The sequence below is a fragment of the Microcebus murinus genome, chromosome 5, assembly GCF_040939455.1.
Source record: "Microcebus murinus isolate Inina chromosome 5, M.murinus_Inina_mat1.0, whole genome shotgun sequence".
In the NCBI taxonomy this organism is placed as follows: Eukaryota; Metazoa; Chordata; class Mammalia; order Primates; family Cheirogaleidae; genus Microcebus; species Microcebus murinus.
In genome coordinates, this window is record NC_134108.1 from 32,357,381 (window position 1) to 32,378,935 (window position 21,555).

The 21,555-nt window shown below is 33.7% G+C and overlaps 1 protein-coding gene across 1 annotated transcript in view; it reads right to left on the reverse strand.

The window, feature by feature from the left end:
- LAMA2 (laminin subunit alpha 2) overlaps nt 1-21,555 on the reverse strand; it is a 583,504-nt gene that overhangs the window by 243,800 nt on the left and 318,149 nt on the right. Inside the window, exons 13-15 of the mRNA XM_076002974.1 lie at nt 14,891-14,992; nt 13,196-13,407; nt 4,670-4,781 (exon numbers count right to left, since the gene is read on the reverse strand). Coding sequence (XP_075859089.1) covers nt 4,670-4,781; nt 13,196-13,407; nt 14,891-14,992 — 426 coding nt within the window. The remainder of the gene's footprint in view (nt 1-4,669; nt 4,782-13,195; nt 13,408-14,890; nt 14,993-21,555) is intronic.

The window sequence follows — 21,555 nt, forward strand, 5'->3', positions numbered from 1 at the left end:
AGATCATGAAAAGACCTTCTTTTTCCAGTTGAAAATGGAAACAAGAGTAAAACCACTGAAGTAATAAAATATATAGAACTGTGTTGTGTATTGTTGGAAATGTTCCTACTGCCTCGGGATATGAGGGCTCTTAAATTTGAACATCAATAACAAACACGTAAAAAAATGATGTGTTGATACTTCATATCTGAAAAGAAAAGAAAATCAATTTTCCCCTTAATTTGGGCAGAACAAGAAAAGAAAGTGTCAATTTTCTATCCCTTTCCAATAATTTCTCCCTATTAAAATTTTTGTCTCCTTAGATTCATCATAGAAATGATTTTCTCCTGTAATACATATTTTTTAAAAAACTGGTGAAGCTACATATCCCGAAAGGGGTAAAAATTAAGGTTGTTGAGAATAGGGAGAGAACTAATTTACTATCTTCAGGGCATATATTCACGGAGTTTTCCTTAACAAAGTTTTCATTTTAATACTCTGCAAATGAGCTACTCATAGCATATCTTTCTTCAAACTTCCCAACTCCTTACATTTCTCTCTCCTAGCCAGTGATTTTATCTCATTAGGCAGAGAGACAATTAAAGCCATCGGAAGCCATCTTTATATAAGTGTCACCTATCTCCACACATTCTAGCTATATTCCCTTCTGGAACAATAGCAGTGGGGCATGCAAGATCCTTCCTCTTTTCAAAGGAACATTACTCCATTTGTAATCTGGATTCCAGTATATGCTGGTTTCTCAATATTCCTTCCCTCTGCTGCATCTGTAATAACATTCTTTTCTATTGGATCATTACCATCAACTAAAAAATATGATCTAGTGTCGCCATCAAAAACTAACTAGCAGAAATAACAAAAATGACAAAATTACTCTCTTAACATCACATAACTTTTCCAGTCACCTACCTGTTTTTCTTTTCGGTAACACTACTCTAAAAAGTCCTTTCCTCCTCACTTCCCTTTCAAACTTCATTCCATTCTAATCTGTCTCATGCCGTCACCTCCAATTAAAACTGCTCTTGTCCTTGTCATCAAATTCCAGGTAGCCAAATCCAACAGACAATTCTACGACCGTGTTTTATCTGACCTCTCATCAATCTTTAGCCTAGTTGACATTTTTCTCCCTCAAATGCCTTCTCTCAACTTCCATGGCATGACACTTCCCAAATTTCCACCCTATCTCTTTGCTCTCTCCTCTGCTTCAACCCTACTTCTCATTCTTAGGAGCTCCTTAGAGCTTGGGCTTGGTGATTTTTCTCTTTATTATTATGCTCTCTCCCAGGTAATTTTATTCAGTCCCACAGTTTATGATGCCTTCCAAAAATATATCTCTAGACCAGACAGATATGCTGAGTCTAAAATCTGAATATTCTAACCATATGTTGACATCCAGACTGTTGAGTCCATCCCCCAGCCCCCACTATTCCTCTCCCAGTCTTTCATAGCTTAGTAAATGACCCAACATTCAATTGTCCAGTTGTTCAATCTGGTAACGTATGACTCATTCTTAAACTCTTTTGTTATGCGGTATCTCCCGCGTGTTGTCTGGAATGTAGTCTATCAGTAAGTCCTATTGATTCTACTACCAATACATATATAGAATATACCCATGTCTTTCTATAGCCCCTGCCATGATCCTAACGCAAACCATTATTGTTGCTATGTTCTACTGCAATAGCACATTAGCCCTTTCTCCTTCCTACTCTTCAGGCCTTCCTATGATATTTTTCCTACTGTAGTCATAATGGCATTTTCAAAAATTTAACTCAGTTCATGGAATTACCTTGCTAAGAGACTTCTAATGATTTCCCATGGAACTTAGAATAAAATCCTCAGTACTTAATCATGCATCGCAAAGTTCTGAATGGCCTGGCTCCTCAATCACATCTTGTGTCACCCTTCCCTTTGCTTATGAAGCTCCAGCCACACTTGCCTTCTTTCAATTCTTTGTAAACTCCAAGTTCAATGCCACTTCCTTACCAGCTCTTTTTACATTACCACCTCCTTATCTTCAACACTCAGTTTAATGTCACCACGTCAGAAAGCCTATCTTGAAAGGGTTTTTTGAAACAGGCTCTCTATTCTTTGTACACCCACTCACAATACCTCTATCCTAGCACCCTATTTAGTTTCTTCATGGCATTTGTCACATTTATTTAAATTTGTATATTGGCAGATTGTCTAGCCCACCACTAAATGCAATGTCCTTGAGGGCAGGGAACGTGTCTGTATTGTTCATCACATTATTCTCAAAATGTGTTTTCTCAAAATACATGCTCATCGAATACTTGTTAGTTAAATGAAAGTCTGAACACTTCTATGAGATAGTTAATATTACTTCCATCATACAGAAGAAGAAACTATTTTTTTTTTTGTAGTATCCAACCTGTCTCATCTGTCAAGTGAAACAAATGATGACAGTACTACAAATGTTAAGAAAATATTTGCAAGATTAACTGTGGAACATTTTATAAGAAATCACATAAAAATGAGAAAAAAGATTCTGGATCAATACTGTGGCCCAAATGAAGTAAAAGAGAATGTCTGTAATAGAGTCATTTGATCTGTGTTTGGCTAGAGGTTCTCAGCAAGCTGGAATTAAGATACTAATGGTCTTTGGAGTTAACTCAGCTTTTATGGGATCTCAGAACATTAGTTGTTAACAATGCTACAGTGAATGGCCTATGAACTAAACTCAATAAAAAAGCAAGTGAAATAAGGAAAGAATAAAACTGGATAATAGTAAGTTTAGGGATAGGAAGTTTTGATAAAGAAAAGAAGGAATTATTAGAGAGTAGAAGAAACGAAGGAATCAGAGAGAAACCCCAAAGTTACAGAATGCATTGTGTCCTAATTCGATTGAATTCTTTTATGGATTTCAAAGTAACTTTGTTTATCAAATAATTATTGAGTGAGAGCTACAGGAATCTTTTATTATTCCTCCTCTGCTTCTTTGTTCTCTGTTTTACATACTCATGCTTCTCTCTTCCTATCTGTTACCATTACTTAGCATCCAATTTCAGGTTTCTCCACTCCAGGCTACTATAAAAGACATGTCTCTCCACTGCAAGAGCTCATCCCTTTGAATGATTATTGCACGTATGTTCTATACCACGTACTGGTCCCTTAATTATATAGTGCTGTGATCCAATTTTTCATAGGCATGTGTTCTGTCTCCCTAAACAGATTGTTAGCTCCTTAAGGACAGGAATTATGCATGCTGTATATACTTATTAATAATTTATAGAGGTAAATTTATAGAATTTATCAAATCTATACAGAACTTATCAAAAATATTTTTGAAGTAGAAAAGGAAGAGACAAAAAGCATAACCAGTTAAACAATTTAAATATTGAGACAATTTTATTAATATTCAATGGACATTTGGAACATGTATAAAAGATAATACAGAGGATTGAGAATAACTAATGTGGAAATAAGTATCAAAGCAAGACTAGAATCAAAGTATTTATTATTCCAACTGAAAGAGGAATTTGAAAGCTCAAAGAGTCTGGTTTGGAATCAAAACTGGAAGGCTGTTAATAAAATAATATGCTTCATCAAATATAACATGTATTTTATATGTAAAATCAAATTTAGTTGACATAGCCAATTTATACTACAATTATTTTCTTTTTTCTGCATGAATTTTAGAAAAATAAGCACTTCAATGAATTATATTTAGTTTTATTTCTACATAGGCAAATCTAAGTCCAGTTAAAGAAAACATATTTGTCACAAATATGACTCTATACCCTGTATATCTCTGGAAGGATGCATTATTTTAAAGTACAAGATAACTGACAAAGCAATGCCTAGAGTATTTCTATAAATGGCATAATGGGGTAGTGTTATGAAGTGGAACATCTTGATACACTTAAATGATTCCTTAAAGGCACCATTTTAAAGAAATTAAATTCCTATTTGTCTGCAAGTCATGCCCTGTATCAGGGAAATGGTGTTTACATTTTTTGACCAGGTTTCAAGTGAAACCATTTTTCACATGACCTAAAAGAAAATGTATAGAAGTGAATAAAAATTGTTACCTTAAGATGACACACTGGTATTAAGTGAGAAACATTAGCTAAGTAGAAATCTAAGATATTGAGACAACAATAAACATCTCCAACATCAAGTGCTAAACAAATAAAAGACCTGTAGGGAATTTTCTAGGCCAATGTATTTTTTCCATGTATTACGCCTTGACATTTTAACAATTGTATGCTTGAGATGATTGTGATTTGCTTGTATTCTTGGAAATTAAGTAGAAGAAAATGTGATATACAGAATTTAAAAATGGGAGAAAATTTTTAAAATAATGTTAAATTCTAGGTAATCACTAACATGAAAATGAAGGGAAATATTTTCAAATATTATTCTGCATCGATTCAATAGAGAACACTTATCAAAACATCAGATTTTCAGTTATAGTTAGGCAAAATATCTCCAAAAGAAACACAATTTCAAGATGACATTATGTGCTTAGTACTCTATTTGAAAGACATGACTTTTAGTAGACATTCAAGTTTCTTCTTTCAGTAATATACTATTTCATTTGTTTGGGTAATTATTGATGGAGAAAAAAAAAAACAACTCAGTAAGAACAGCTTATTGAAAGCAATGTAGAGGGAACTTAGAAAACACTGAGGATATATTCTTGCAAACTTACTTCACAAGAAGAGCCAGTGTACCCTGGTGGACACTGACAGACTTCCACAGCTGCTGCTACACTTCCATCAGTAGGATAGGAGACAGCGGATTCAAGGCTTACAGAGCTCAACCTGGGGCAAAGAGAAAAAAAGATGGTAACTGAGTAAATGAGCTCTTAGGTATTATATAGCTGGAGGAATACTAAAGCAACAAAGACATAAATAAGCAAATTATCTATGCTGAGAAAGAAGGCTGATGACTACTCGTAACTTGAACCTCTGGTCATTTGTTGTATTAGGCAGAGTCTGCTCAGGTTAAAGTGCTGAGAATCACCACTTCAAATACTAAAAGGATATGAGAATGTTCTTCCTCATTTCTTGGTTCTTGGCTATGTGTTTTGATTTCCATATTTTTGGAGATAGACAGTTTAAAATCATATAGTTGAAGGGATTTTATCAACAGAAAAAACCTCATGACTGCTTTATTTATTTTAATATTTAAATGAGAAAAGCAGAAGGAGACAATATTCAATATCAGCTTTTAGATTGAAAGAAAATATGGATGCAATTTCAGTTTCTTTTTATCAGAGATAAACCTGTATGTTGGTAGTAGATATAAATGAAATGTTCTTAAACTCTCAGATACATTAGTTAGAATTATTTCCTTTCCTTCGTGTGTTTCAAGCCTAAATTAAATTCATTGTTCTCTGTACCCATGGGCTTCATTGTATTGATAGTTCTGTACAATCTGGTGATTTTAGCAGAGTGATTTGGCATCACTCATCATTTTAGAGAAAAGCTAGGATGGCCAAATTGAAATCTGAAAAAAAATACTGTTACATAAAACAAACAAATAATATGTATATACATTTCCTTCATTAATATACACTCATAATTTAAATAAATATAATTGGTTTCTTACTGGATTTGTCCATTTTTTTTATAAAAGAAAACTTAAAAAGCTTAATTGGTAAGATACCATAATTTCAGGAGTCAAATAGACTAGGAGTCATAGCCTGTGTCTGATATTTACCAGCCTTGTGGCCCAGAAAAAATTACTTATTCTCTCTAGGCCTCAATTTTCTCATCTATACATAGAGATATATAATAGTCCATACATCATGAGTTTGATTAAATTATTAAATTTAAAAATGAATATAAAATTCTTAATATAACAACACATAATAGGTGAGTATTAAATATTAAACATTTTATCAACATATTTTCATTGCCTGTTGAAACAGAATAAAAAAGACCATACTGAGTAATACAAGTAATACTATTTGTACTATTTGTATCTCCAAATCATTTTAATGTATCAAAATAAATTTTAAATAAACTCAAGAGCACAAAATTAGATGACTGCTATTGACTCATAATAATAATTACTGTTTTTTAAAATGATCCATAGACCTTTGTAACACATAATATGGCATTTTTAACCATAAGATAGGTTCAACTGACTTTTGTTAGAGCCTGCATTTTGAGTTCCTTTCTTAGCAGGAATGGTAGGTTTTCATTGATCTGTGATTCACACTTACCAAAGTACTTGCCAGATTTGGGAATCTATGCTGTAATCAAGCGTGAAAACAAAACTAAAGGGATCATTACAAGGTTTAAATGTATCTTCAAAAGTGACAATTTTTAATCAAGTTGTAAGCTTTTCAGCAACAAGTTTCTAAAGTTTTTATTGCTTTTATCCCTCACTTTACTAATCCTAGACACTTGACAGTACTTTGGAATATGTATGAGTTCATATATGATCAAGAAGCAGAAAAGGAAAGTACCCTTGAAATCTCCAAAATTAGGCAGTTGGATGGAATCAACCTAACTGCTGAGTGCTAGCTGGCACCCACTAAACACAACCAAATTATCTTTAACTGCAGATAAACTCATCCAACACTGTGTCTTGAATGTTATCATGTCTAGGACAAGACAACCTGGCAGGTAGAAGGTCCTAGACTGGTAGGCATTAAAAAAAATCATGTTTTATAGTATTTAAGTTACTTGTGTCACTTGATTTCACTAAACTTTTTTTTTTTCACTTAACCAAGCAACCTTGGACATGAAAAGGTACAGTGCCACAAGCATTTCTTTTTCCTTTTATTATTTAAGGTAAACTTCACATCACCTAAAATTAACCATGTTATATCGCACAATTCAGTGCCCATTAGTATCTTCACAATTTTGCACAACTATCACCTAGTTCCAAGACATTTTCATCAACTCAAAAGAAAACCCTGAACCCATATAGCAGTCACTCTATATTCTCTCCATCTAACCTCTGTCAACCACCAATCTGCTTTTAGTCACTATGGATTTACCTATTCTAGATTTCATATTAATGGAATCATAAAATATTTGACTTTAGCACCTGGTTTCTCTTGTTTAGCATAATATTTATGTTATTATGAGGTTTATTCTCATCTCATCATAGCATGTATCAGTATTTCATTCATTTTCATAACTGAATAATATTCCATTGAATGTAAATACCACATTTTGTTTACTCATTCATCTGATGGATTTGGCTTTTTCCACCTTTTGGCTACCATCAATAATGCTGCTATGAATATTCATGAATATGTATTTTTCTAATACCTGTTTTCAATTCTTTTGGCTATATGTGTAAGAGCAGAATTTCTCGATCTGGCAAGTCTTCTTAACACAGCAGGCTTTGGAAGAGTTACTAAACTAAAGATAGGACTTATTTATGTTAACAGGAGCTTATGAGCTACTTCCTGAGAATAGAAATCCTGCCATGACATCTATATACACAGAAAGACTGTCTCATTATATGCTCAGTACGATTTAGTCAGATGAGTGAACAAATGGATTGATAGATGGATAGATGCCAGAGTAACTAACTAAATACATACATAAATGAATGAATAGATGAATGGAATGTAGTTAGAATACAAACAATGACTAACATACTTCATGACAAATGATACAATAAAGCCTACCATCCACATCTTAGATGATTAAAATCAGATAAATAAAAGACAAATTACTCATTTGATTTGACACAGAAAATAAATGGAAAAATGTTAGAGTTAGAACTTGAGGTCAGAGATCAGAACCTACCTGAATGTACTGCGATATCTAACTGCCTAGAATTAATGGACTGTCACATGATAAGCCTATAATTCTGATCATTTTAATTTCAGAATTGGATGATTTCATAGTTGATATATCAGTTGATTATCATACATTAGAGAGTCACAATTTACTAAACAGCAGATTGGTCAACTGTATGTAGATAGATTTCCAATATAAAATTGATATGCAAAGAAAGAGTTTTAGAGTTTCCAAAATAAAAGAATGAGAAACTGACTACTTTAAGAAATAATTGAAAAAAATAAAGACAGAAAACAAAAATATTTTCAATGAACAGCCAGATTTCATCTCTTTTGAAGAACAGATGTTCCTCTCCTTAATATGTATAACCATTTTAAGCTATGAGGAATTTCAATACTGAAACATCTTTCTCAGTAATATTCCACATTAGTATTCACTGAGCAATGTTCATTAGGTTCTGGTATTTGTTAAATGGGATTTTAATGTGTTTAACAGTTTTTAGTGTTACTCATGAAGAAGGCTGCAGTTGTTTTTTTTTTCCTTCAATATGGTCATTTTCTTTCCTTGATACCAGGCTGCATTCGTTTAAATACATAATGTTGGCAGTAATAAGTGTTGGAGATGCATGAACTATCAAAGATTGTCAACTAAGTCAAATGCTTTAGCTGACTATTTTCCTTATTACTATGACTTAAAAATATAGATGATATGATGGATGAAAAGAAAAGACACAATTATATAAGCTACCCTGGAAAATATTGCAATCATATCAGAAACATCATCCGGGCACTGCCTTAAAGATTGTTTTCAATATTTTTGTTTAACTACATTTGCCACCAGAGTGTGATATGCCCATACTACACTAAAACAACAATCACAAAACATTATACTTTAAAACAACAAAAGACCTTTTATCTTAAAACTCTTTTAAATAATTGTTTTTTAATGCACCACTTTGTAATATTGAAGAATTCTATGCCATTCATCTCAAAAGAATGTTACTTTGAGTTAACATGGGTTAACACGTTACTTTGGGTTTACCATATATAAAGATTTTATTGCTATTAAAGTGTTTTGTTTTCTTTTGTTTTTGTCAAACATAAGATAATTACTCAGAACTTCCTCTAGTCTCTGTCTTGCAAAAATTACACACAATAATGCACAATTAGAGAAGCTGGATAGTTTATACTCCATTCCTAAATAGGCAACATAATCATTCTGTGGCCCAGTCAATGTCTGGGTAGGCCATCTGGAACAAAGCAAGACATTTTTCCCAAATATTTTTAATCCCACATCAACGAAGAGAAATAACTGACAGAATATAATATGGTTTCAGCCATTTATTAAAAATATATTGAATGCTAATATAAGAATTCATATAGGGATTGAGGGTTCGGGGGGTAAACTTACAACTAAAGGACATGGTGAGCATTGTGGAGGGGAAGGGCATGCCTCTAACCCTCGCTAGGGTGAGGCAAAGACATAAAATGTAACCAAAATGTTTGTGCCCTCATAATACCCTGAAATAAATAAATAAAAAGAATTTATCTCTTCTTTCTTAGTCCTACCAGTGTGCACTGTGCACACTTCTATCATAGTACTCATTATATTATCATAAATGCACAGTATATACATAGCCTTTCCTACGGTACTATGCCTTCTTTGAATTCAACAATCTTTTTTTTTTTTTGGCTTTTTATCCTTTTCACTTAGCCTATAACTATCACATGTTAGTAATTACTACTATCTACTAACTTCTGTGCCCTGTAATGAGGGCTTGAAAGACATTTCATCTAAGTTTCAGTGAATCCAATGTTGTTGTCACATGGTTATCCACATTTACAAATGAAGAACCTGAGGTCCAGAGAAGTAAAGTGCCTTTATCCAATTAGCAAATGTACAGCACAGATTGAAACCCAAGTGTGACTCCTAAACCAGTGATCTCCTTGTTAGCCTACATTGCCTCCCAACATATGCTAGATACTATGTCAGGTGTTTTATAGACATTATTTTCTCGATTGTCAATCTTGAAAATTAGATATTGTTTCTGCCATTTTACAGAAGAGGAACTAAGATTTAGAGAGATACATATGGAAGGTGCTCAGTCAATGTTTGAAGATTTAATGAATCCAATATTTACAGAATATCATTGGGAGGTAGTCAAAGATAATGGGAAGGAAACACATATGGGTTAAAATCTTGGCTGTACCTCTTACCAACAGCCTGATGCTAAGAGAGTTGTGTAAATCTTTTAAGTCCTTGTGTCCTCATCAGTATAATTTATTCAAAATGTAATTACCTGAACCATCAATTTCAAAAGGCAGAAGCATACTATGTACTACTCAGTACTATTTACAAGGATTTTACTATATTATTGTTTATGTAAATTCTATATAACCTTTTCTGATACAAAATCCCCAAATTTACTCCAAAAGTCACATGAAAACATCTTCCTTTGAAAATATTTTATATTTATTTTCAAGCAATAAAGACACGTGAGTCGTGTCATGATGCAGTCAGGATGGGTTTGGTTAGTCTGTAATAATATCCAAATTATCAGTGACTTATTAAAAAGCAATTGTTTACTAATGTAAAATTTTCTATAGGCCTGGATGCTTGTTCCGGCATCTGACCTCCATGTGCTGTCAGTATTCCAGGCTGTTTCAATCTTTTGGTTGGTGAATAAGCTCCAGAGAGTTTCTCACTGGCAATTCAGTGTTTTCCCCAGGGGGGAAAAATACATACATCACTTCTGCCATATTTCATTGGCTAATCCAAGCCACATAACCACATCTACTCTCAATGGTTAGGAAAATGCAATGTCCCCAAAGAGCAAGATTAGAAGTTTGGTGAACTATAATGTCTACTATAAGGTGAAAGGTAAGTATATTTTGTGAAAGGTAAGTATATTTTTAAGTATATATTTTGTGCAGAGTTCTGTATCAAATAGGCGCTTAAGAAAAGCCTTGCTTGAGTTAAAGACCAAGGTTGCTAAAGACCAAGGTTGCTACTAAATCCAAGGTTGGGAGAATTTAAAGGAGAAAGATGTGCAGTTAGGTTAGTTTGATTTCCCTTCCATTCTTAAAAGAATTAAAAGTTTTCTATCTTTGTCTTCATCTTCCTAGTGAGAACAGTGAGAAGGAAGTCAATTAATATTATTGAGTGGGTCTCTTAGCATTCTGGAACAGAATGACAGTAAGAACCATCGTAATTGTGGAAATATCAGCATGCACCTTATTCTGGAGGCCTCCAAGTCTTAATGGTACTTGGAAAAAGTGAGATCTCTTGGGATGAGGGCGGTAAGATAGAAATACTTCATATTTGTGTGCAGATTTGCCATTAGCAAAGTGCTTTTGCAGCTCTCTAATCCCATTTTCACAGTGACCTTTTGAAGTTGCAGGGCAATTGTCCTCCTCTTTATTTTACAGATGAAGTGACTGAAGTCCAAAGAGGTCAAAGGCATACTTATGTTTACAACTACTAAATAGCTGAGCTGAAAACAAAAGTCAAAATCCTTGACCTGCAGCCCAGTTCTCCTTCCACTACACAATTCCATCTAATCATATAACTGCAGGAACTGAAGTCCATTTGCGGAGAGAACTACCATGGAAGTAAATCCTCTGTAAATAAGTCTAAACATGAATTTTTCTTGAGCTTCAATTTACCTGTGCTTGCACACAAACAGTATACCAAGTCAGAAGCCTACTGTGCAAGACAAGTTGAAATCAATTTAAGTGGTGTTTTACAAATATGACTCAGTCTACTAGTAGATCAGAGATAAATAAAATATAACAAGTTTACTGACTCAGGATTCATGCCGATCTTCAGTTCACCTAAAATGAGTAGGAGTTTCAAATCTGACATTAGCTTTTACTTCTTGAACCACAGTGCTTTAGGTAATAGAGGTGGCAGAAAGCAGCCACCTACTTGCATTGTTCCTGTGTCAGTTCACAGAGCCACGCTCTGTGAATGCATCACTCATATACGAGAAAATCTCAGAAGGCTTCAGATGAAACCAATGATTTTAAGATGGGTAGACACTGAAACTGTCTGACATAAATCAGGGGGAAATGTCTTTGGATTAACTAGCCTGAGAAGCAATGCTGACAAAAATAAATAAACCCCCTAGCCACTTTTTTGTCAATTTGGTTGTCATTCATTTTGAAAGCTAGAGGACTCATCTCTTTGTACTGTTTAAACATCATGACAATCTCTATTTACTAAATGAGAAAAACATAATTAATTCCTAAGTGCCGCTTCTCAACTTCATGGCATTTTAACCCAGCTTCTAGCAGAATTGTCTATGCAAGAGAGGTACATTGTTTGGAAACGGTTCTGGATATAAATCTGCAGTTCTCTCCTTTGGGAAATGGTAATGATGATTATACTTAGTTGAAATATTACCAGTGAAAGACAAACTAGGCAGCACAAGCAAATGACATGGGGGTGGTGGTATCAGCAATAAAAAAATCCAATATTGGAGACATTGCTTTGATTAAGCGTATGCTAAGATGTTAGTTTAGGGTCACATTTGATCATCTAACTTAATCTGATTTAGAAGGAAGTTCCCATGATATTTTGTGTTTTTATTATTAGAATAGAAAACAAGAAAGGGAAGGAGCTCATTCAGACACAGTTGGAGTTAAAATTTTGTCAGACAAAAATGTCATTATTTTAAAAGTGGTAAATAGAGCAGCCTACCATCAGTCAGATATGGGCTCATTCTGTTTAAGTCAGGAAGTCTTCTCTTTAAAAAGAAAAAAGGAGATCAAGAAGGAACTGAAAGTGTTCTAGGTAATAAGTACTTTTGTAATTAGTGCCTGTCATTTTTCACAAAGATCCTGAAAAGTAGGCATTGGTATCTCCACTTCACACTAGAAAGCAAGGTTCCATAAGACCCAAGCACTTGCCAAAGGTCACACATACACTAAGCTATGAAGTTTATTTAATCCCTACTTGGTTTGGTTCCAAAGCTCATACTTTTTCCTTTATACAAGTGGCCATTATCATCTTACAGTGTTTTACAGTGAGGTGTGTTGTTATGAAAATGAAGAAACTTAATTTTTTAAATTATAAACTATATACTATTTAGTCAGAAAATAGTTCATTAATGAAAGGAAATATTTCACAAACCACTTTCCAAATATGGGTACTCTGGGATCACATCTCTTTAGTGTCCCACTGTCTGAACCACCCCAAAGGAAACTGTTTTCCAGTATAGCATTTTCAATATAGGAATCATTATTTATCATGTGGCCTGGCAGAACTGCCAAGGAATCAATAATATAAAAAATCAAGACAAATTTATTCTGGGTGTTTAAAGTTTTAAAGGTTTAATAGGAACACCTTTCAAAAAACCAGGACTCTGTTCTTACCCCAGGGACCTTAAAATTCACTCTTCTGACACATTCCTGTTTGCCCCAAGGTAAACGTGTGACCACTGGAGGTGCAGTTCTTGATTTTACCTGAAGATGGCATCCATCCCAAAGCTGTATGTGATTTGTAGGAGGATTCTCTTCAGATTCGCCAGCACTGTCATAAATTCTTTTCTACTAACTGGAAAATTTGTGCCATGTATGGTAAATGATTCTTCTTTGAGTAACAATACATTAATATGTTCCTCAGATGGTTGCAGATATACCTCATCTTGGGCTGTGCTGATTCTCAAGTCATTTCCCTAATAGGAAAAAAGAAAGTATTAATATAAAAAGATAAAACTGGTAAGAGGATATAAAAGAGTAAAATATATCTGTATTTAGATTATCCAGCCTGTTTATTATCCTCAGTAGGCTTTTAATTTAGGCTTGACTTTCCCTGTCATTTAGCATATTTCTGGTACACAGGAAGGGAAGGCAATACAATTTTAATATTAGTCTTAGCCAGATGCTTTATAACATATAAACTTCTTGGGTTTGCAAGAACTTATTTTCCCCATTCACTAAAATGATAGGTACTTGGCAATTCATAAACATATATGTGATTACAAACATATATTTTTATACAAGTGCACAAAATTATATATTTCAAACATATTATTTTGTTATGGATGTGTGTTATGTAGAATAATAGGTAAAGAAGCAATATAGCAGATTAAGCTATTATTTTAAAAGACTTTTTTGTATGGGGAAAGAAACAATAAAAAAGCTGTAGTCTAATGTTTACAATAGGATAACTGCATCATAATAATGAATATATCAACTGACCTATGACATTTAGGTAATTCTTCTAATCTTAGTTCATTCATATTAATGATATATAACTTCTTAACATTTTGCATTTAGAGAACCCCTTTAATCTCTAAGGAATTCCAAGGTATACATCTATTTGTTTAGTTGTTACACACACATACATTAATCCAGATCACTTCATCAAATACTGGAAAATATTCATTTGAAGGAATGAATTTTGTCATAAAAGGTTCAAGACAAAGAACAGTAGAACCAGGCGCTAAAGCAACATGTGCCCATTTGGAATAATGAGCATGCACGCATGTATTGCCTTTGAGTATGTATAAATGTGAGGGAGTATGCGTTATTGGAAAGAAAGGACATGAGAAAGAGTGGGAGAAGGCCTCTAAGATAACTTCAGGCAGCAAGCATTTTGGAATTGCCTATGGCCCTCCAAATCCTGAAAGTAGTTTCTCCTATATATTTCTTATCTAAATTCAAATTTTGAAGTCGAAACTTCACCACAGCTAAATAAACAGGTTTCCTTTTTCACTTACTTCTGCCTAATATAAACAAGGAAGTAAACAATAAAATTTACTTAGAAACAAGGGCAGCTAGAAAAAATACAACCACATAAATTGCCTAAACACTTTTATGGTATTCACATTCTTGGAGACATGGCCATTATGTCCTCTTAAACACTTTTATGGTATTCACATTTTTGGAAACATGGTCATTATGTTTTAAATTTAAATTTCAAGTCTAAAGGTCTAAAGGTCTCTTTATCCTTGGAACCCAATGAATACACATACTCTTCTATATATATATCTCAGAGTGAAACATAGCAGTGGCATAAAAAACTCCTAAGGTGTATTTTTCTTTAGTAGTATGTAAATTCATGTCAAACCAGGTAGGTGAAAAACAGAACTGGTAACCTCAAGTAACATAAGGGTGTCACACAGTTGAACATAAAGGATGCTCTCAGTACTCCACCTCTAAGATAATCATAAGCTGGAGAACATGTTCTGTATCTTCTTCCTCTTCTTCAAGGTCATATGATATAGCAAATGTCAAGTGTCCTCCTACTGCTGGGAGCTACAAGAGAGAAGATGCAGAATCATTACATGACAGGAGAAGGGCTATTTAATCACATTTTACCTATTATTTTAAAACATTTTTATTGTTCTAGGAGGAAGTATTTGGAAGAAGCAGAAATCACTGGAGTGCACAGTGGGAATGATAGACATTTCTTCAGGAGTAACCTTTATATGAATCTTACCCATCAATTGCAAGCCCAACATATATATATATATATATATGCATATATATATATATATATATATACTTTCACATATTATTTCCCCAGTATTGCAGGCTTGCTGAAATAGGTTAAGTTCCATGAAACCAAACACAGACCCTCCTGTCATCTTTCTAGTCCATAGTTTGAGCTGTATAAATCCTAAGCAGAGGAAGATCTTTATCAAAATTGGGAGATTTCTACCCAACCCTGAGGGCCACTCAACTTTCTGTGAGTCTGGAGGCTTTCAACAAAGACATCCTTCCATTTGACAGACACTTTACATAGCCCATAAGCTAAGCTGAGAAATGTTTTTGGTCAAAGAAAAATAAAAGGTTAGCAGTAAATTTTATATTATATTAAAATGCAATCCAAACTGCCAAAAAAGGTATACTTTCCCCTGTGCAATCAAATAAGCTCAGTTGGAATAAATTTTATCCCCCTTTCATTAAGCAAACATCTTTCCTTCTAACACACATGCCAAGCCCCATACAATGTATGCTTGAGGTTTGCATTTTCTGACATTGAGAGTCACCTTGTAAAAATTTTTTTAAAACATGGGAGAGCAAGATCATTTATAGGACAGGAATCAAAATTGAAGTTGTGAGTGACAGTCAATGCAAATGCTGCAGTCCCTTTTTAAAAATTCCACGCCAGCACTGTAAATAAAGATATTCATAAAACAAAGCTGATGATTTGTATTCTGCTGTTTGTTCTGTACTGATTCACAGGGATCCAGCTTTGCAGGGGTTGGCTCTCTGTGACCTTTCACAGCAGACCCTGACCAGAAAGCAATTCCTGGCAATGCACTGGATGGAGGAGGAGGAACCCTGAATCCACTCAGAGTTGTTCCATGGGGAATGACACACAGCTCGCTATGGCTGATTAAACAGGATTTTAAATTACAGCTCCGCAATGTCTTCTAAGAGCTCATTACATGGTGCTCTATAAGAAACTAAAATTCAAAAAACTTTTATTCTCCTGCTTCACTGAGAAATGACCCTACTCTAATATCTTTTCATATATAAAATAATAAATATCTGCCTGGACTATAGCACTTGGCATTATTGTGAGTAATGAGGGGTGAACCTATGTAAAAGATTTTGGGTTCTATTAAGATAAACATTCAAAATTTCACATGGCATGCTTGTTCAAACCTGCTACACATTTTCTCAATAAGAGGAATTTAGAAAGGCAGGACATGAAAATGTTTTATATATTTCAAAGGGGATTGAATCATTTAGAATTTTCTAAATTAATATAAATATTTAGTGGAAGCTAGAGATACAGTTTAGTAAGAACATTGGAACATTGGCCTATAACATTTCAAAACTTTTGAGCTTCCAAACATATCTTGATTATTTAAAATTTGTATTACATGATATTATTTTCCTCAAATATGTCTTTATAAAAAGAAAAATATAAACTTAATTTATGAAATTATTGTACATACCCAAATAAAAGAAATTTTGAATTAAGGACAAATTCCATTTTGTCAATAAAAAGAGTCAAAGTTGTATAATTTGAACGTCCAAGCTTTTAAGACTAGAGATGAAGTAGAAAACGTTCACTTACAATATTTGGTTTGCTAATGTAGTTTTATACCTATTTATAATAGTTATAAAGTTATATAATACATAAAAATAATATGATATGAGAGAGGAATTAGAGACAGGAAAGGAGGAAGAAGGAGCAAATAAATATACAGAAAAAAGAGAGCGGCCTTATGTAGGTCAGTGATAATATAAAATATGAACTAAGGAGTAGAAGTCATCTACTCTATTGTGCTGAAGGCTAAAATAGTCATAATAATGAAAAATTGTGTTAACTCATATTTCATAAAATGATTTTTTCCAAACTCTTTCATGCATCTTTAATACCCATGCTTTGGTATTATTACATTTTTTGAATCACCTAAAAAGTTTCAAGAGTGAATCTATTTTACTTCCACCTAAATTAACAGACCATTTTAAAAAAGTATGCATGATACTGTTACCAGATGTTCTTCCCCAAGCCACAAGTACCCATTTGCACAATATTAGAGTTAATGTCTTCATTCACCCTAAAGGTGTATACTTACAATCACATATAAATAACTACTGGCCAAGTACTTATTGAAGTAATTTTTAAAAGGATTGCTTAAGATATCATCTTGTAATTTAGAAGTTGAACACCTAGGAATAATAACCTATTCTCTGTTAAATTCCTTTGTTTCTATTTTTCCTTAAACTACATAAAGTAATCTGTTCATAAGCTTTCAAATTAAGCTTTTCCTGGTGTTGTTTCCAGTTAATGTGTCTTCCCTAAAGAGTACATACCATTGTATGAGAGACTTTGTAATGAGTCTATTATAAGACAGTACTTTTTTTCTAAGGCATATTATTTTTTAGGAAAAAACTTTGAGAATATTCAGAGTACAAGTTGTCCTTTCCTATAGCTTAAATGGAGAATTTCTGTCTCTTCTCCATCAATCTAAGCCTTCATATTCCAGATGGAAACTTTGCTTGGATTCTCCCTGCCCTTGCTCTGCACTTTCCTATAATTTTTTCAGGATCCCAATCTTCACTTTCTCCATCAAATCTAATGTGCACAGGGGTGTCAATCATCAATTGACTTTATTGTTTTCCCTAGCTATTTAAATTTTTAAAAAATTTTTTAAGTATTATGGATATATAATAGTTGTACATCCTCTAACTCTTATTTATGATTATTTATTAGTTTCATTGTTAAAGTTGGAGATATGGGGTATTACACTCATTTTATTTAATCCTATCCAAGCATCCTTTCCTAATTTTATTTCCTGCATCCTGCTGTCTACCCTTGGTCCTTTTCGAAAGGTCAGTTATAAATTGGGTATAACAACCATTAATGGCCCTTCTGTTGAATTTTATTCTTAGTCTTTCTTTACATGACATATGATAGTTCTTATAATTCTTGATTCCCTTGTCTTCCAGTGCACTGAACTTTCCTGATACCGTTTCTCCTGCCTGGGTCACACCTCTGTCTCACTTATAGAGACACTTCTTTTGGTCTTAATCTATACTCAGTGAGTTAATGTCTCTAAGATGCTTTGCCATTTTTTTTTGGTTATCATTTCATGTGGATTCCCCTTCCATGGCTTGAACCACATTTATCACTGGTTCCTCAATCCATATTTTCCTGCCTGTGCTATGTCCCTGTATTAATTTGCTCTGGCCACCACAACAAGGTACCAAAGATCAAGTGGCTTAATCAACAGAAATTTATTTTCTCACGGTGCTGAAACCTAGCCAAGATCAAGGTGTTGGAAGAGTTGGTTTCTTATGAGGCCACTTGCCTTGGCTTGTGGACAGCTGTCTTCTCTCTGTGTCTTCACATAGTCTTCCTTCTGCATATGCTGGTGCTCTATATTCCTCTCCTTAGAAGTTTACACTTCATATTGGATCAGGACCTTCCCTAATGACCTCATTTAAACTTAAATGAGTTAAAAGATCCTATTTCTGAATATAGTCATTTTTCTGAGGTACTGGAGATTAGGACTCCAACAAAGGACTTTTGAGAGGATGCATCTCAGACACTCAACATACCCAAAGTTAATTTCACTCTCCAGATTTATCCAGGAACCAAACCTAATCATTTTCTCAAATTCTATGACTGTTTCAAACCAAATGTTATATTTCTCTATTTTAAATTAGAAACCTTATTTGCAACATAGTATTTTTTTACCTTGTTATTTATTTCTGATCAGTCCCTCAATCTATTCTCTTGAAATATTTCTTATCTAATTTTCCATTCTCATTGCACTTAGTAGATCCTCATCAGGCATCTAAATTCATGTCTCTGACTTTAATCTTGCTGGGGAAAGTTTCAACTCTTAATTCTGTAGCTGCACTTCTCTAATGAAGATTTCTCCAGTGGCTCTGGGATCCATAATATCATTCAAGTTTCTGTAGTTTCAATACCTTCTAGGATCTATCTTGCACCCTGTTCACAAACTGTATATAGAGGTACCCCAGAATGCTATAGTGAACTCACAAAGGCACTGTGGGGTATTGTAAATGTTTGAAGGAAACACAAACACTGAATATCTGTTGTACATTGCACAAACAACTAGCTTGAAATAGTTCACAATTTTAACATTAGAAAATGCTCCATTTCTTTTAAGGATGTTCTCAAAATGTTGAGGCATGTTTTTATTTACTTGCACTTTTGGCCATGTCTTATCTTTGTTAAAAAAGGTTTTCAGTGGATACTGTAATTAAATAAAGCAAGTACTGAACAAAAATCAATGTGGCACAGGAAGTAAGCATAGCCTTGTCCAATCTGATACTCAGGTTTGGGAAGTTGTATACTGCCCAACAAACATCAGATCTCATTAGTAATTGTGGTTATTTAAGAAAAAAATAAATTCTAACATTGTCTTTGAGTGTATGTACATTTTCTTTTTAAATGATTACTAAGTTGTTAAAACATGAATATTTATTAAGTTGTTTGACCCTAACCACTTAATAAATAGAACTGTGGCATATTTCTGTTGGTCAAGAAGGCACTTGAAAAAATTATGGAGACACTGCAAGTATTGTAAACTGAGAAAGTTTGGGAACTTCTAACTCTTTTTACATCTAACCTTTCTGCTACTTAAATTTTTAAAAACTAATTTTCCTGCTAGAATTTTCATCCCTGCATCTCTCTGTTTAAATGCTACATTTCTTTGTTTGCCTCACTGATATCTCACTAGGTAGACAACTGAGGATAAAAGGGGTTTTAGCAATATTTTCAAACTCTAATGAGTGAGTGGCCACCACAGTAAAAAAGAGAACTAAAAGATTCTAGAACAGATAGAGCTCCATATAAACAAATTTATCCATTAACATTCATTGAAGAACCGTAACAAAACATAACTGATATTGGTAAGTTATGTGTTATAATGTGTTTATAATTTAATTTTCCACAATTTTGGACTTTTCAGACTCAATTTATTAATTTTATCTTTGAGACTTTCCAATTAGTCCATTTTGAAGACAATATTGCTTTCTGTAATTTTACAAAGCATGGCATGTTTGGCCAATAGAACATTTTATTTTCTCCTGCTGTTTAGAAACTAAACTGCCATCATTCTATTGGCTAGAGAAATATGGTTTTCCACAGGTAGAAGTAAGGGCAATTTCAGTTCACTTTGAGGCAATTCTTATGTTTTCTGGATGGATTAGACTACATTTACCAGAGATGAAAATTGTATTCCTTTTCAATACAGAGAGAAAGTGAATTTAGTGAGAATAGTTCATTCCACTCCATAAGTGTCCCCAGAGGCCTGCCCTTTTACCTCTTTCTCCATATCTATTAAGGGAAATTCTCTTTAGGGAGATTCAGATAGCAAATGGAGACAGCACTGCAAGGAAAAAGCACCCCCATTCCTGGAGATGGTTCAGGGCTAAGCCGTTCACTCTTGATCCTCAGCTTCACCCCATTAAGAAAAGAACAGCACAAGTAGCTGCTTCCCATGAGTACCTGTTTTAATTCTACCTTCAGGGAAAAGAAACAGCTTGTTTGCAAATAACATTATAGTTACTATGCAATATATAACCTAATGTCACACATAATAATATAGAGTGCATGGCATACATCGCATTAAAGATTTAATGAGGCAGAAAAGTTTTCCCTCATGAGTGGAAAAGGCTAAAGGTAATTCATAAAAGTAAGCTTTGTAACAGTATTTAGTATTTGGCTACTTGTGTTCTACCCTCTTTTTTTCTTTTCTAATCTCAAGAAATATGAATTGAGGGGTGAAGGACAGAATAACCTATTGAGGACGATGTATCTGGAGAGGAAATTCTTTTTATAAAATAAGCCTGGAATATTTGGTTCTCTGATGCCAGATTATCATCACTGTTATTCCACTAAATGGAGTGTAAAACCTAATATTTGCTTTTGCTTACCAGAGCAAATATTTCAGGAGGGATACACTAAAATCAAATGAGGACAAGGCTTTGTAATACTGAGCAGGATAAATTAAACATATCTGTCAATTTCCATTTAGTATCACAAACAGGGTATGTGATTCATCTTTCTAGATTCCAAAGCCCCAGAGCCCTACACTCTAAAAAGGTATCCCTCCCATAAAAGTGTTTATTAATGTATCTATTCACAGAGCTCTCTTTTATCAAATAAACAGTACTCCACTTCAAGGTTTTGTTATGTTCTTCAGTGCCTTTATAACATTGAGATAAGAGCATGTTTCTCTTCTCTCAAAGCTTGATAATTATTAGGCCAGAACAGAAGAAAGAAGATGTAGAATTAGAGAACAGGCAGAATTTACATGGGAGGTCTTAAAGTTACATCACCTTTAATGCCTAGAAAATGGCCTAGAAGTTGTGGGTGTCAA